This window comes from Phaethon lepturus, unplaced genomic scaffold (genome assembly GCF_000687285.1).
Source record: "Phaethon lepturus isolate BGI_N335 unplaced genomic scaffold, ASM68728v1 scaffold9089, whole genome shotgun sequence".
Lineage (NCBI taxonomy): Eukaryota > Metazoa > Chordata > Aves > Phaethontiformes > Phaethontidae > Phaethon > Phaethon lepturus.
Genome location: NW_010565504.1, coordinates 10751 through 25022, shown reverse-complemented (window position 1 = coordinate 25022; position 14272 = coordinate 10751). Strand labels below are relative to the sequence as shown.

General features: G+C 41.4%; 1 protein-coding gene across 1 annotated transcript in view; it reads left to right on the top strand.

Moving 5' to 3' along the window:
• Window positions 1-11761, top strand: part of CELF4 (CUGBP, Elav-like family member 4) — a gene marked incomplete at its 5' end in the record, with an annotated part of 32445 nt that extends 20684 nt beyond the window's left edge. Inside the window, one exon of the mRNA XM_010295206.1 lies at window positions 11634-11761. Coding sequence (XP_010293508.1) covers window positions 11634-11761 — 128 coding nt within the window. The remainder of the gene's footprint in view (window positions 1-11633) is intronic.
• Between the last annotated feature and the right edge of the window lie 2511 nt (window positions 11762-14272).

The following is a 14272-nucleotide window of genomic DNA, read 5'->3' as shown; positions in this document are numbered from 1 at the left end:
CAGCCGTGCTCTTAGCCCACTGGACCTGAGCAGCACCACAGCAGATACAGATAGACTGAGTTAACACTGTGCCTCAGCTGACAGGCCATGATAAGAGGCTGGGTTTGAGATGTGGACTGTGCTCACACAGCTCTGACCTCACTGCTGTCTGAACGCCACCAGCTGGAGCATAGAAAGGGAACAAGATCAGCTGTCTGTCAGCCACCAGTTTGAGACACAGTGAGCTGCACCAAGAAATGGGGGACTTGTCCAGCCTGCAGCTGTTTGAGGATGTGTGCATGGTGTCACAGTGGGATACTGCTGTTTGCAAAGGTGTTGTTGTTAAGGGTCCCTTCTAGCAGAGCAGGGGCATGGGGACCCTGCCACATTTGATCCCATCCCACCTGGTGGACAGGGGACCCCCCCCATCCATGTGCCTACCACTAGGATGTGCAATTTCTTGTTCTCTGCGATCCAGAGCTCTTCGTACACCTTCCCTGAGAAGGACAGCCTATTGGGTTGCTTTTCCTATTAGTTACAGGTGATGCGGACTCTGTCTCTTAGGCAAACTTCCAGAGTTAAGACTTAATTGCAGTTTCATTTGATTTTAAAGCCACTCTCAGTCTCCACAGTATACTTCCCTTCCATGCTTCCTTCCCCTTCCCCCTCCTGGACAGCCCACTTCCCAAAACTCTTACCTCATCCCTTGCTAGCTGTGGTGCATGTCAGAGAATACTTCCAAGAGTTTTGTGCCTCTTCTCTATGCACAGTTCCTCCTGCTAATTCACAGAGGGTCTGAATGGGCTATTTTTCTGCTTTGATTGGAGGAGACCTGGCCCTTGATGTGAGAGACACAGCGTTCCCCTTCACCAGTAATCATAGGATTTCTGCACTCTCAAGCACTTGAGGAATGAAGGACAAAAGACTTTGGTATGAATAGGCAGTTGGGAAATTCAAATGAAAAATTACAAATTAGCACCATTCCCTCCAGAGTTCACCTGCTTTTTAGACTTTTAACCATATAAAAGCTCATAACAAGATGAGCAGACCAGCACAGGTCTAGGTAACATTGAAAACTAATGCTTCAAGAGTATCCATGGCTTAGAAATGGACCTTTGGCAATGAAATATTTAGGGGACTATCGAGCCTGGTTCCCCACATATTGACAAGTGGGAAGAAGAAAGGTGAGACCCAAGTCCATAAGAGAAAGTATCTTCTGCACAGTGATGCAACTTATCTCCTCTTAGCTCAAAGGCTTTCTGGCTACAGTTTTTCATGATGATAGCAACACATACCTGGCTTGTGGGGCTGGCTTTATTGCAGCTTCCAAGATACTGTGACATTGTGGTTGATAGCTGAGCAGGAATTGAGGGATTTTAGCAGAAATTTTTCTTAACACTGAGTCTTACTGGGAGAAACTAAACTGCAGCTTGCTTGATGAAGTAAGCGCCAAAACTAATGGTGGGCTATTCCAGCCTGAAAGCAAGAAGGTGGCCTTTGTATGTGTCAACTGAAGTGCACAGGCAAGCAAAAGCAGGAATTAGAGATTGCTAGTGGATCCTACTCACCTTGTATTAGCTTCTGAGACACAAATATCCATGTCCAGTCAGTTTTGGGTCCCAGGGGTCATGACCCAGTTTTCTCTGGCTTTAACTTACTTGAGCTGGTGCCTGCTGTGACTGTTGTTCTCAAACATGTTGACTATGCTGCCATGTACGCCACTTCCAGAAGGATAAAAATAGCAGAAGTACAGGTACATAATTTGTCATGCTATGCTTCAAAACCTGCCACCCCGCTGACATTCAACTTTAAAGCAGTGTAAAAATATAAGGGGTATTAAAGAAAGTCAGGCCTTTCATTTGTTTTTCTGTGTCCACTGGAGCTCATTAATTTTTTTGTTTACAAAGTAAATTTAAAAAAAACCCCTACTTTTTCCTAAAGGAAAAGAAGGGATTTTGTTAACTTTGAAAGCAGGAAAAATCTTTTATTTTTCTGCTTATACATTTCTCAAAACAGCTAAAAACATAGCTTTTGCATTCTGTTTCACTTTTTTAACCTAGGTAGACCTCTCCAACTCGTAGACTGGGGGGACAATTCTTTCTGGCCCCAGAAAGATATCCTACCATTATACGACCTTTTAAAATGTATCTGCTATGCAGATCCAAGTAAATTGCTGTAACAGAGTCTTGCCCCAGGTTGTCAAGAAATTGTCAAGAAGTCCTGCTTTAGACAAACTTTAAAAAGTCTGTGGAAAAAAAAGTCACCATGTTTTTTCCACGGGATCAGAAAATGCTTAATTTTCTGCTCCTGTCTCACAGTTGAAGTACTGTAATCAGCTGGCCCAAATTGAGTCAGTAGAACAGCATCTCAAAACAGGACTTTTATTCCTTCCCGTTTGGGTCTGAATTCTCCCCTGCATTTCCAGCACAAAGTTATCTCCTTTGGCCACTAGTGGCAAGATAGTGCAGGGCAGCCACGGGAGCATTAGGAAGAAAGCAAGCTCAGACACAAACCTTTCTCCTGGTTTCTGGAGTCCATGATCCTGCAGAGAACCACTAGCACCTACATGCGCTGAAGAAATGGCGCTGTAGTCATGAAGCCTTTGACTTTCCCTGTTCAGAGGCCACCTCTTCCTGACTGACAAGGAGTAAGGAGGAATGCAAGCTACAGCAAACACCAGTCTCATGTATAAAATGTGAAAGAGCTCAAAATATGTCTACTGATTTCCATAGCAGGAGTGCTTGCTGTGGTGTGTAAGACTGCCTGAAAAAAACCCCTGACTACTCACTGAAAAAAGTAATTTAAATTCGAAGGCTTCTTTGCCTTTGAATTTCCTTCTCTTGCATACATCCAGGTTAGACCCAAATCCTTGATGTTCCTTACGATTTTTGTAACCTCTGGTTTTTATCTTCTCCCTATCCTGATGCAGCTGTAACATGGCCAAGTGCAAACCACACTTCTCCTTCCCACTCACCAATACCCTGTCTATCCCCATTGCCTGAGGCTCTATTACACCAACCGTATCAACATCTCATTGCATTTCTCCTTAGGCGCTACCTTGTCCACCTTCTCGTATTCAGAATTAGTGATTTCACCTTCACAGCTCTTCAGCGTTCTGACCTCTTTCCTCTCTCACTTGTCCTTCACTCCATGCCCACCTGATAGCTCTAGCCTCTTACAATGCACTTTCTCCTACTGGGACTGGCTGTACTTTTTTCATTCTCAGTCAGGGAAAAAATTAGACTTAGTTGGATACTCCTTTAAGACAGTGATTCCCATTTTCATAGCAATCTGATCTAGGAAGCATTGCACAGAGGCACAGGATGCGACAGTCAACTTCTGCAAGATCCTGGATCTTGTCTCTGTACAAGGCATAAACTGCACTCAATCTCTCACCTTCCTACTACATGTGTGTAAGTTCTCCTGTGTGTAGTTATGCTCAATGTCAGAGGACATAAAATACATCTAAGTGCTGGTCTCAATGGTTTTGGTGATAATTCTCCTCTCAGTTACACAGATAATGTAAATGTGACCACTTTGTATAAAAGTGAAACTCCAGTAAAATGATAATATTTTATCTGAAAAGGCAAGTAGTCAATGTGAGAGTGGCCATTCTTCACGCTGCCCACACATGGCTCTACCTCTCTCAAAGGGTAACACTAAAATGCAGTCCTAATTTCAGGAGCACTCAGTGTTGTTGCACAAGACACATTTTAAGAAGGTATTTGAAGATGTTAAACTAGTGAAATACAGAGAGAGACGTGTTCTAGGAAAATGTTTTAACAGAGAAGAGAGAGAAGTATACGTTTGGGCAGTATTAATCAGGAAGAAATGACAGAAATTAGAAAAACGAGGATGTGGATGGAACAGCAGATGGCAAATGATTGCCTCAAGGTGTCAAATAAGAGGTAGATAAATTAAAGGTAGAGGAATTGCTTTACTGGTGCACTTGTAAAGTCATGCCTCCAGTCACTTCTTGCTGAGAGCAGTGAGCACCTGGATGTGCTGTCTCTTTGCATGCCATGGAGCAGCAGACACTGTGAGGCCAGTTCTGCTACACCCCGCCCCCCCATCCCCTACATGTATCTCCTTGACATGTGGCTGTTCCCCATACCTACTGGTGTGGCAGCTTTGCTCTCTCTCCATGGACAATGACACCAGGAAGCTGTGAAGAACCTCTCTTATGCCCACAGAGATTCTGTGGTTTCCTTCCACTCAGCTTGATATGGTTGGACACCCCAGGTGTGAGCAACCACAACTGCTGGATGTTTTTCTCCCTTTCTATGCATTTCAGATGGATTTCACACTGTCAGAAGGATGTTCCACCCCTTTTTGAAATGTACCACATTAAACATAGCAAGAAGCATTCTAAATTTCACTGCAAACTACATGGGCTTCCTAGGACCATAGATTTATATGGCTTAAATGGAACATCTTCTTTGACTCTGGGTACAACATGGACATCAAGTTTCATTCCAGATGCCTGCAGGGAGTCCACTTGAAAGTTGCTAGTGGGGCACCCCATTTGGAAAAAACTTCCAGTCTTCTCTGAAGATGCCAAAAGAGAAACAATAACATCACCTGATGAGGGTTACAGTAGTTAAGTGCCTTCACTGTTAAATATTTCTATGCCCCACTAAATTTCTTCTGCCTCCTAGCTTATGAAAGGAAACAGGGGAGCCAAAGGAGAGAGCTTAAAGGTGAGAAAAGCAGTGAGGAATGGACACAGGATGGAGTGAAGCTCAGGATAAGGGCTGAGGGATAGGTAGACTTTGTATCATGTAATTAAAAACAACACTGTAACAATTCAAGACTGCAGTGTGGTGACAGAAAGGTGGAGTGGGAGATGCAAGGCAGCAGGCAGGTCATGATGGTCTACATACCTGGAAGCTGAAACAGAAAGAAGCAGCATCAAGAGACTAGGACACAGAAAAGCTGTGACCAGCGGCATTGCAGATCATGTCTAAAGTGCATAAGACATAGGAGTGGAATAACGGATCCTGAGGTATATCAGAAAAATATTGTTCAGCACTTGCTCACAATGTACCTTCAAAATGCCCTGCCAAATCTGGTAGTTCCTTATTTAATAAAAGAAACCCAAACAATAAAACAAGTCCTTAACTTCATCCAGCAAAATGAGCAGGTCTAGGAGTAATGTGCTGTAAGGGTAAGAAATTCCAGTCGCCTGTTCCTGCCCCATATGGGTAATTATAGTTCAACATAGCTGTGTGCCTCGGGTTCCCCTTCTTGTAGGGGGACACTGACTCCTTTACACAGGGCTTCAGAAGCCGTGTATGGGGAAGAGTTATTTATCAGCTCAAAGTTTTTTTTGGCGTTTCTTTTCTGATTCTTCTTTTGGTAATTAGGAAGACTCTGACCAGATAGAAGACTTATTAGAAATCACTTGGGAGAGAAGTGAAGCTCTGCTTTCTGCTGTTACTAGCACTATGATTAAATTTGATTTTTTTTTAATTTTACTTTTAACGTGATTTCAAATTTCCTAAGAAAAGTATCTACCTGAGCCTTTCCCTGTATTCCATAGAATTAGGCCATATCTTTTACTTTGTGTGATCTAGTGGCAATACATTTTTTCAGGTCCCTGGACAATATCTAATTGTCATTCCCATATAGCTACAAGCTACAGACCAAAGCTCAGAGTGTAATGGAAGAAGTCACTAATTTGAGTGCCTGAATTGACACAATATGGGAATGATTTTCCAGTCACGTTAAGCATGCCTGATCCCTGGGCTATTTCTGTTCAGATCAGCACTACTTTTGTGAGCCTCTCCATGCTGAAGGACATGGCACAGCCAGCCAGCCAAGGAGAGAGTCATGAGGTATCCAGCTTAGTTTGAAAGGAAGCCGAGGGGAAGAGGACACCATTAGAGAGGTGCTTAGGGCTCCCAGGGGAAAGAGGCAAAAAGTTTATTATTTGCTAGATACACTTTGTTATACTCCAAAGCAGCCAGGCTCTGAAACTTCAGGTCTGCACAGTAAGGATGGGACTCTTCTCCAGCTGGTAAGGAAAGAATTACGTGAGTAAGAAAGAGAAGGAGCTATTCCTCAAATTCACTGCACAACGCCTCCAGCCATTGCACTCTGTCGGAGAAGGCATTGAGGAGGAGGAACAGGAGAAGTCTTAGGGCTGTGAGTCACTATTCATTTACAAACGATAATTAATCTGTTGTTTATATTAGTTTCTGATGTGCTCTCCAAGGTGCACTGAAAATGGTTTTCCTTTATTATAATGTTGATTGTTTATTGGGGAGATAAATCTAACTGTCAGTTATGCACTGACTTACCAAAACCTTCAGACCAAACAAGCATGTATGCATAAGGAACAGCTGTTTGCAGCTCTCCAGTTAAAGGGACAGCTGTGTCCAATAACTCACATTAAAGAGAATCTATACATTGTACAAAGGGACTTCTGCTTTCTTTTGTAGCTTAAGCATTTATTAGACAAGAATGTTAGCAGAATATGTGTTCTATTTATCAATCTGTCTATGTGTCTATCACTGCTCAATCCATCTCTCCACACAACTGATAGACACATTCCATCCAGAATATTTTTAATTTATTACTATGTTTGTACCTACCTATTCACATGCACACTTACACAATAATTTTAAATGTTTTTATTCATGGGGTAATTAGGTGGAGGAACTCATTACTGCAGGGTCTTTACAGCTACTCATTTCATTACTTTCAAAGGGGGAGTGGCCACTTTTGTGACTAATAGAAATGACCAATGTTAAGAGTTAATGCCAGAAGAAAGAAAAGAGAAAAAAGAGGCTTTTAAAAGAGATTAAAAACTTAATGCTCTGGGCTTCAAATCAATCCATCAGCACTGGGACCTAGGAAAAGAACCTGATAGGGCTCTGCTGTGCCTACACAGCATGCTATCTGCTGCCACCTCCTCTAAAAAACCCTTTGACATTAATAGAGTAGATGAATCCATCCGGTCCTACATGTTCTCCACACATATTATAGGTTCAAACGCAAATATCCTCGTGTGTAGAAATGCCAGAGGAGGGTCTGTAGTGCTACTTTCATTCAGGCCAGAAATTCCTGTTCAGAAGTGAGAAATGACCACTCCAAAGGGCAGGCACATTTCTGAACTCAAGGTCATTGATCTGCAGTGAGCAGATTTACCACATCTGCTCTTGTGAGATTGCAGAGCCCCAACAACATTTGGCTATGCATTACATCTATTGTTTTTTTTTTTCCCAAGATCTCTCTGATGCAAGGCGAATTCGAGCTGGATGGAATGGACGAGTCTCTATCAATCCATCCAACCATCCATCCACCCCCTCATACCTATCTTCACCTTCTTTATATCCGTCTATCCAGTGTCGTTCAGCGCACAGTACTGGTCTTCAGCATTTTTAAGTGTCAGGTAGCTAATTACTGAGCAGCTGTTCAATAGATCCTCACAGCTCTGTGCTTGGCCTCAGGCCTTCCTTACCGCAAAATATTCAAACCCTGGTATGAATATGAATTTATTATTACTTCCTCATCTGTTTTCCTAAGGTCCTTCCCAGCAAAGCATTTGAGAATTCCACAGAGTTAAGTAAGAGCATTCTTAGAGTGCTCTTGGTGTCCTCATTTCACCAGCGGGATGATGAGGCATATAAAGATATTCAAAACTTTTGATTAATCTTAGATGCTTAATCTGAGATGCCATGATCATGATCAGTCTGTTTGCTTGTTTTCTCAAAGTATTTAACACAATGCAGGGCATGCTGTGTTTATCTTCCCTTCAGATGCAGGTAGAGTCAGCAGCCTTTCTGCCAGTGAAATCTCCAGTTATGCACCAAGCACCAAGAGGAACACACAGTAAAGCTTCATTTTTCACTGACAAATTAAAGAGGTGTCACATATCTCCTCAAAGACAGTGCCATAACTTTCCATATCTTTTTAATGTTCCTTTGACATTGGTTCTATTTGGGCCATGACAATTAAGTTACGGCTGGACATTGCTTTGCCATGGCTCAACAGTGACAAGGCCTAGGGACTTGTCCATTGACAACTGTATAGACAAGGCCATCCTCTTCTGAGGGATAAGAGAGTTTAGTCATGTAGATACAAGGCATGATGTACCACTTGCACTCACAGCCTGCTGTATTTTATTTCCTAGTGAAAAAAGTATCCTCGCAGATCTTTCTAAAGGAATTTTGTGATATATGATATACCCAGCATAACTGGGATCTCATGGCAGAAATAGGTATAAATTCCAGTTCTCCAAGGTAGTGTTTGGATGTACAACTACAAAACCATCCTTTCCCTGCCTTGTTTACTGTCTACATTCCAAAACTTTCAAGAGTATGATACATTGCCATTTTCCTCACCCTGTTATGTTATTCATTGTCTACAGTAATTAAAAGGATGCCATGAAAAAGAAAAATACTGAAATATGTGCAATGCCTTAATGCCTACACAAAACAATACAGAATTAAAATTTTATAGATAACAATTTCTTGCATTTTTAACTCGAATGCTTCATTTTACAACCTTATTGTTTTAATGTATTGGTGCATGTGATATCTTCCCTTTTCAAGTAAGCAAAGCAAAAATCAGAAAAAAATCCACAGATGAGATTAACATCTTCAAATAGTATATATTGATATCTTCAAAGATTATCATCAGAGTAGAAACCTGCAGATCCCCATAAGAATAGGTATACCTTTCTTAAGAATTTCTGCTTTCATCTATCTTAAATCGCCACCCAAATTCAACATCATTTATACTCTCCCCAGTTTTGATCAGTAATATATACAGATGTATAGGGTTGTACATTATATATGTACTATATACTTCTGCAATAGCAAATATGTCTGCAGTTATGTCTGCAATGAAAACCACTGAACAAGTGGTTTGCATTTGGGCAAACTGCTCCAATGCTTGCTGGCCTTCAAGGTGAAAAAGCTTTTCCTTGTATCCAGTCTGGACCTTTCTTTTTTCAGTTTATGTCATGTCCCTTGTTTCTCATTGTCTCACCATGCACCCCTGTGAATCATACAGTCACAGTATCATAGAGTATGTCAAGTTGGAGGGGACAATTAAGGATCATTGCATTCATCTCCCTACTCCTTGCAGGACTACCTAAAACTAATCCATATGACTAAGAGCATCGTTCAGATGCTCCTTGAGGTCTGACAGACTTGCTGCCATGACCACTTCCCTGGGGAGTTTATTCCAAGGACCAACCATCCTTTCAGTGAAGAACCTTTTTGTAATCTCCAATCTGTACTTCCCCTGACATGAAGAGACTATTTCTGACTTCTTCTTGTCATAGGACAAGTGCTCCAGCCCTTGTCCAGCCTGACGGCCCTATGGTGAACTCACTCCACTTTCTCACTGTCTTGCTTATGTTGGCGGGGAGGGGTGCTCAAAACTATATGTCCAGGTGTGTTCTAATAAGCGATGACTAAAATAATAGAGTTTCACTTCCCTAATTTACTAGCTATGCTCTTTTTAATAGAACTCAGGCTGCTCTTGGTCTTCCTTGCAGGCCAGGGCACAGCTCTAGTGAGACTGTCAGTGATTTAATCCATAGAAAATCTAGAGATAGTGAGACTATACCCCTTTTACCAGATGAACTTCAGTCCTCTTGAATAAACATCCCCAGGCATGTTTATTGTTGTAAAAGGGAGGAGGTGCATCTAATGTCTAAGACCAGCTGCTCTTTGGCTACTTCAGAGGCAACATGTTTTCTCCCTTTTTTTGGCAATATGACCTACAAATCTGGTCGTGTTCTGACCACTTAAAGGTGAATTATATGATTTTTCTAAAGATAGGTCTCTAATGACACTATAAAATCCTTCTCTAGAAGGGTTTCCAGAAATCTTAAGGTATTTACCTTGGTCATTGTGCATCACCTGACATGGCTGAACAGCTCCAATTTCCTGTCTAGAGCTTGATGAGTGCTGTAAGGCTTGAGAACACTTTTGCTCATGTTGTCATAGCTGCAGATTTGGTACATCCTCATCCAGGTGGCTATTAGGAAAACTGCATGGAGATCTTGTTACTTGGAGCCTCAGCTTCAAGACGGGAGGACGAAGAGGGACGCCTCTTTATTCCTTGGCCTCCCTATTAAAACAATATGTGCTACACTCAGTAAACCCATTGTCTCACTTCCAGACTAAGATCATAAGTTTTATGACTTTTCGTAAACTTTTATTATTAGCCAAAGGCAAGGAGTACAGCCTTAATGCAAGAGTGAGCATATACATATATGTGTATGCATGTGTATATTTCCCTTTTTCAAATGCAAGTGACTGTATCATCTGTGAGACTTAATTTCAAGGAGTAACTAGACCAAGGAGGAGGTGCTGCTGAATGCAATTACAGCACAGCCCAAGGATGTAAGCCCTGCCTGGTACTGTTCACAGGAGTAGGTATATACCTGGCAGCAAATGCTCAAGCTATCTTTTTGAGGCTCTCGCAAACTGTCTATTGAGAGATGCTGGGGTCCTAGAGTTTATTTGTGTTGCCAGAGCTCTTCAGGATTGGCAAAAGAGATGGCTTTGTCTGGACTGCAGGCTGGTCCATGCTAGCATAACCAGAGTTTGTGTTCAGAAATACTGGCACACAGGAACATTTCTTGCAAAGGTAGCAGAGGCAATTCTTGTACAATGTGCTGGCCCCCTGTCTCACTAATATGTCAAAGTCCTGGTCACTCTAGGTTAATTCTGAGTGAATGAGGCCTAATCCTGGAGCTCACCTAAAAAATAGAAGAAAAAACACACCAAAAAAACCTCCCCAAAGCTGAATGCATTAAATGTATTTCATCTGCATGGTTCTGACTTACCTAGACTCTGTTTATCCCCAGACAGCCACTCTTCCACTGAGACAAAGATTGTCATTTTAGATGGCCTGTAGGTACCATGTTCAGTTACTATGGGTGTTTTTACTGCTGGATGCACTCAATGGCTGATTGGACGATTTGCTGGCAATGTATGAAAGTACTTATGGAAACAACCGTGTCAGGAAAGCACCAGTGTTTATGTTTTTTAAGTGCATAGTCAACTGTCAAGTCTGCAGAAATTGCCAGTTAATAAAGCTTCATATAGCTTAGTTGGTCAACAATCAAACTATTCTTGCTAATAAATACCATAATGGAGAACTTAAATTCACATTTTTCTTATATTGCCATAATAAGGAAGTAGCAGAAGGCATAGCATTTATTTTCATTGTGAATACTGGAAGACAAAGGAAAGGTTATCTTGGTCAGTGCAGGAGGGTCTCAAGTTTTAGCCCACTCATCATGCAGGGGAAAAAAGTAAGAATGTGACTTGTGGCCGTGCATCACCTTTGCTAAGATTCAGCTCCAAATGTGACCCGAATCATGTTTGTGCTCTTCTGTTGTGCTAACTGCATTTGGATCACCCTGCTTCCTATAGTCGTGTGTCCAAACTGGCACTCAGGTGAGGCAGTGCATCCTGGGACAAAGATTTGTAACATCTCCGCCTACCCTTTGTCTCCCTTTGGCAACTATACTCTCATCACTTTCCTCCCCACCCACGCTCCTACCTACTCACTCACACACCCCCCCCCACCGCCTTCCCGATGTTCATTCTTAGTTGTCGTTCCATGTATGTGCCTTGACCTCCTTCAGCTCATTAAGCTCCCTACCTTGCCTCATGTTTTGACAGGTTTTGTGAGTTTTGACAATCCTGCCAGTGCCCAAGCTGCTATCCAGGCTATGAATGGCTTCCAGATTGGCATGAAGAGGCTGAAGGTGCAGCTGAAGAGGCCAAAGGATGCAAATCGTCCCTACTGAAGAATTTTGGGAACCACCAGATACAAAGCACTAGCACAGGTACCTGCTTGGAGAAGTGGTTGTCAGCTGTGGTTGTTCCTTCTCTTTGTGTTGTAGCCTCTTAGAAAGATTTAGCTCTGCAACTCTCTAGGTTCTGCCTTTTTCACTTAGGCTTCTGTCTAGAGCCACACTGCACAGACATGCACCCACAGATAAACCAGAAACAGTTTGTGTGTGCAGTTCTTTAGAAAGAGGTGGAAGTATGCTTAACGAGAGAATGATCCTATTTCCCCACTTCATGGCTAGAAAGTTTTCCTGGTCACTAGAGGAGAGCCAGAAGCTGTCCTACTTGTCAGCCAAAGAGAGCATTTCTGGTGGCTAAATGAAAAAGTACAATTAAGAGATGGGATTAGGCTGTAGTTTAATCCCAGGTGACTGGACTGGGACAGTGCTTGTCTCAATAATGCTATGTTGCAAATACTTCAAGGCATCCTTCATTCTTCATGCCATATAATCTGTAGCCGACTTCATCCCAGTATGTAAACATTTTTCCCTGACAACTAAATAACCCCTCATTTCTTTCTTCCCAAGCCCAAGAAATTAATAGAAGGACCCGTGCTTACTTCGTGCTCAATTACTGTGAACTTCTCTTTGTGGATAAACCCAACTAAAGGCAAGGAAGCGTTGATTGAGTGAGGCCTTAGAAAAATCCGAAGGAGACTCTCATTATTAGATTCACGTAATTTGTTCTGTTGGAAAGGAGGTGGCTCGATGGTCCAAGGGAAGTTCTAATACATGTAACAGTGTCAAAAATATCAGAAAAAATCTTGTTTCATTGGAAAGCCAGCCTATCAGCAGTTACAAAAATAAAACTTTAAAAAAAAAAAATAAATTTTCAGCCACTGGCTGTATGTTTCATAAGTTAGTTTTGGGAAAGAGAAATATAAAAACTGTATGTTTTAGTTACATTAAGTCTCTCTTCTGTTAAAAATGTTTCATACAAGAGACACCCAATAAACATAGCACCAAAGGTTGCCTCAAACTATAAGCAGCTTGCACTCATAAAGTAGTCATAGAGAGATGGATAAGGTGACCTTTCTATACCACTGTAGCTCTAAGGTGTAATATTCAGTGAATGTGATTCAGGCCTTTTTTTTGGCCCATAGAAGGTACAACAAGAAAATCCTTATATTCAGCCTTCTCAAAGAATGTCACAAATAAATTGCTCTAATATTTCACTAGTATCTGTACTATCTTTGAAAAAATATATTGTTGCAGCAGTATCCTTTCCACTAACAATTAAGGAATGTTAACAAAATGTCTTTGAAAGAGATGCTGCACTGAAGAAAACAACAAAAGAATTAAGAAATCTTTCAATAAACGTTAGGTGCATGTGAAAGATACAGCCTCCATAGTTTAGACTCTCTTATATATGACTATATGAAGGTAACTATCAATGCATTTTCTGCTCTTCAAATGCCTCTTTTCCTTGCTTATGCCCAGTCCTCTTGGAAGCTTGGAATGAAAATATGACTTTTTACTGCATGTTTTGCTGAGGAGAGCATGAGTTTCATGCATGCAATATTGTTAAACCAGGGACTGTATTTCTTGGGAAGATTTTTCAATAACACCTGAAATGGCTGGAGGTATACAACTGTCTGACTAGGTTTTGGCACCAAGCAATAGTTTTATGTCGTAGCATAGCTGTGATGACTGAAGTTATAATTGTTTCTTATGGTTGTGTAACAAACAGCAGGGCTTTAGACCCATGTGTTGTTTAAAGATTCACTGCTATGTGTCCATGGTATTTTAATTATCATGGATGAAGTGCTCTACCTCTACCTTCTCATGATGAGGATGATGTTGATGTCTCAGCTTACTTCCTATGAAAATATTACTTAGTAGCAGGACTAGGACACGTTTCGGATTTTCTCCTCCTGATAAATTACACAGAAAGGAATCAGCTGGTAAATGGCAATAAAGTTCCAAATCTCACTTAGATCTTTTTTTTTTTTTTTTGCTTTGCTTCAGTAAAGCAGGAGACCAGTCTTGAATTGTTATGTCTAAATAGGAAGTCCTTTAGCCCTCCTGGCTTTTACTTTGATTTTAATGCTCTGCTATCCAGCAAAGTCATTTTAGTTGTTACCAGCAGATCACTTCAATGCTCTGTTTACAAGAGCCTTTATTAGGCAAAAAGCTACACCTTATCAAAATAGAGTAAATGCAGCTCAGAGGTCCTTATTCTCTTGTAGACTCCAACTCTAGTGAGCCCATTGAAGGAGGTAAAGATGTACATTTTTTAGCAGCAGAAAGTTCTTCAGGAAAAAATTTGTGTGTGTGGTTGGTTTTTTTGTAACTTAACAAAAGGGTTTAGCAACATGTCCTCAGGAGGAAAGTGAAGGAGCATATCCCATGGAAGGATCTCATTTACCACAAGGAGTACCATGCCAGGTTAGATTGGAGAGGACAATTGGTGACAGCAAAGATATGCAGAAGATCTCCAGGTCATCTGCTTTCTAGTGCTCAGAAACA